The sequence below is a fragment of the Octopus bimaculoides genome, chromosome 20 (genome assembly GCF_001194135.2).
Source record: "Octopus bimaculoides isolate UCB-OBI-ISO-001 chromosome 20, ASM119413v2, whole genome shotgun sequence".
Classification (NCBI taxonomy): domain Eukaryota; kingdom Metazoa; phylum Mollusca; class Cephalopoda; order Octopoda; family Octopodidae; genus Octopus; species Octopus bimaculoides.
In genome coordinates, this window is record NC_069000.1 from 35455920 (window position 1) to 35457078 (window position 1159).

The window sequence follows — 1159 nt, forward strand, 5'->3', positions numbered from 1 at the left end:
GTTACCTGATGAGACCGTTTTTTTTTTTCCCTCATGATGTAATCATTGCAACCAATGTGTCTGAAACAGCTGTAGTAAATCTTTAAACCCATATGTACAGAATAGAAAGACACAAAAAATTAAGGGAAGAAGATATGTTATTACAGGTCTGACAGCTGTTTCTGGGGGATCAGAATTATGTCATAATATTGGCAGATGTAGTTCGTAAAAGTCAAAGATATGCAACCAATAGTGGAAGCATAAAAACGTTGGGTAAATTTGGGCTCTATCTTCAGGGTAGAGAGAAAGGAATCTAACATTTCAAATCATAATGCAGGGAAATTTAAAGGTAGAATGGGTGAAGACAGCTAACCTGGGATTAAACAACCACTACTGTAATATACACATGCTTTAATTTGACTAAATTCAGATTTTCAAATCATGGAAGTTATCTAAATTTGCACAACCTTCCAACCCACTCTAACGAAATAATGCAAAATAGCAAGATAGAAAGCTGTTTCAGTATAGAATATAATTCAGTTACTTTTCTTCTGTTTAGGATGCAGGAGATCAGAAAAACAAGATGGTTATTTTGAAACAGAAGGCAACACAAGAAAACCAGAACCTTGAATCACGCAAGAAGAAAATCGATGATGAGCTAGCTGAGATTGAACCCCTCGTGAACGAAGCTAAAAAAGCTGTTGGTAGCATTCAGAGTGACGCATTGTCTGAAATCCGTTCATTGCGAGCACCACCAAACACCATCCGCTGCATTCTTGAAGCTGTACTCTGTATTATGGGCATTTACGATACATCTTGGGTTAGTATGAAAAGGTTAGTGTCACAATCATGTTTTGTTTATTTTATTTTTTAATTAGAGGAATACCATTATCAAGTTGTAGCCCATCCTACATAACTGATGTACCTGAAGATAAAATATCTACAAGATTTCTAGCACCATCATTCTCATTGTAATTTTAACATGCATTTCCTATATTTATACAGGAAGGACATTGGTGTTAAGAAAGACATCAAGCCATAGAAATCATGCCAAAGTAGATATTGGAGCTTGGTACAGTCTTCTGACTTGCTAGCTCCTATCAGAGCATCTAAACCATCCCAATATGGAAAACAGACATTAAATGATTATGATGATGATATATATATATATATATATATA

At 35.0% G+C, this 1159-nt stretch overlaps 1 protein-coding gene across 1 annotated transcript in view; it reads left to right on the forward strand.

The window, feature by feature from the left end:
* The window catches only part of LOC106875444 (cytoplasmic dynein 2 heavy chain 1), a 297845-nt gene that overhangs the window by 232158 nt on the left and 64528 nt on the right, over positions 1-1159 (forward strand). Inside the window, exon 49 of the mRNA XM_052974965.1 lies at positions 539-813. Within this exon, the coding sequence (XP_052830925.1) occupies positions 539-813 (275 nt within the window). The remainder of the gene's footprint in view (positions 1-538; positions 814-1159) is intronic.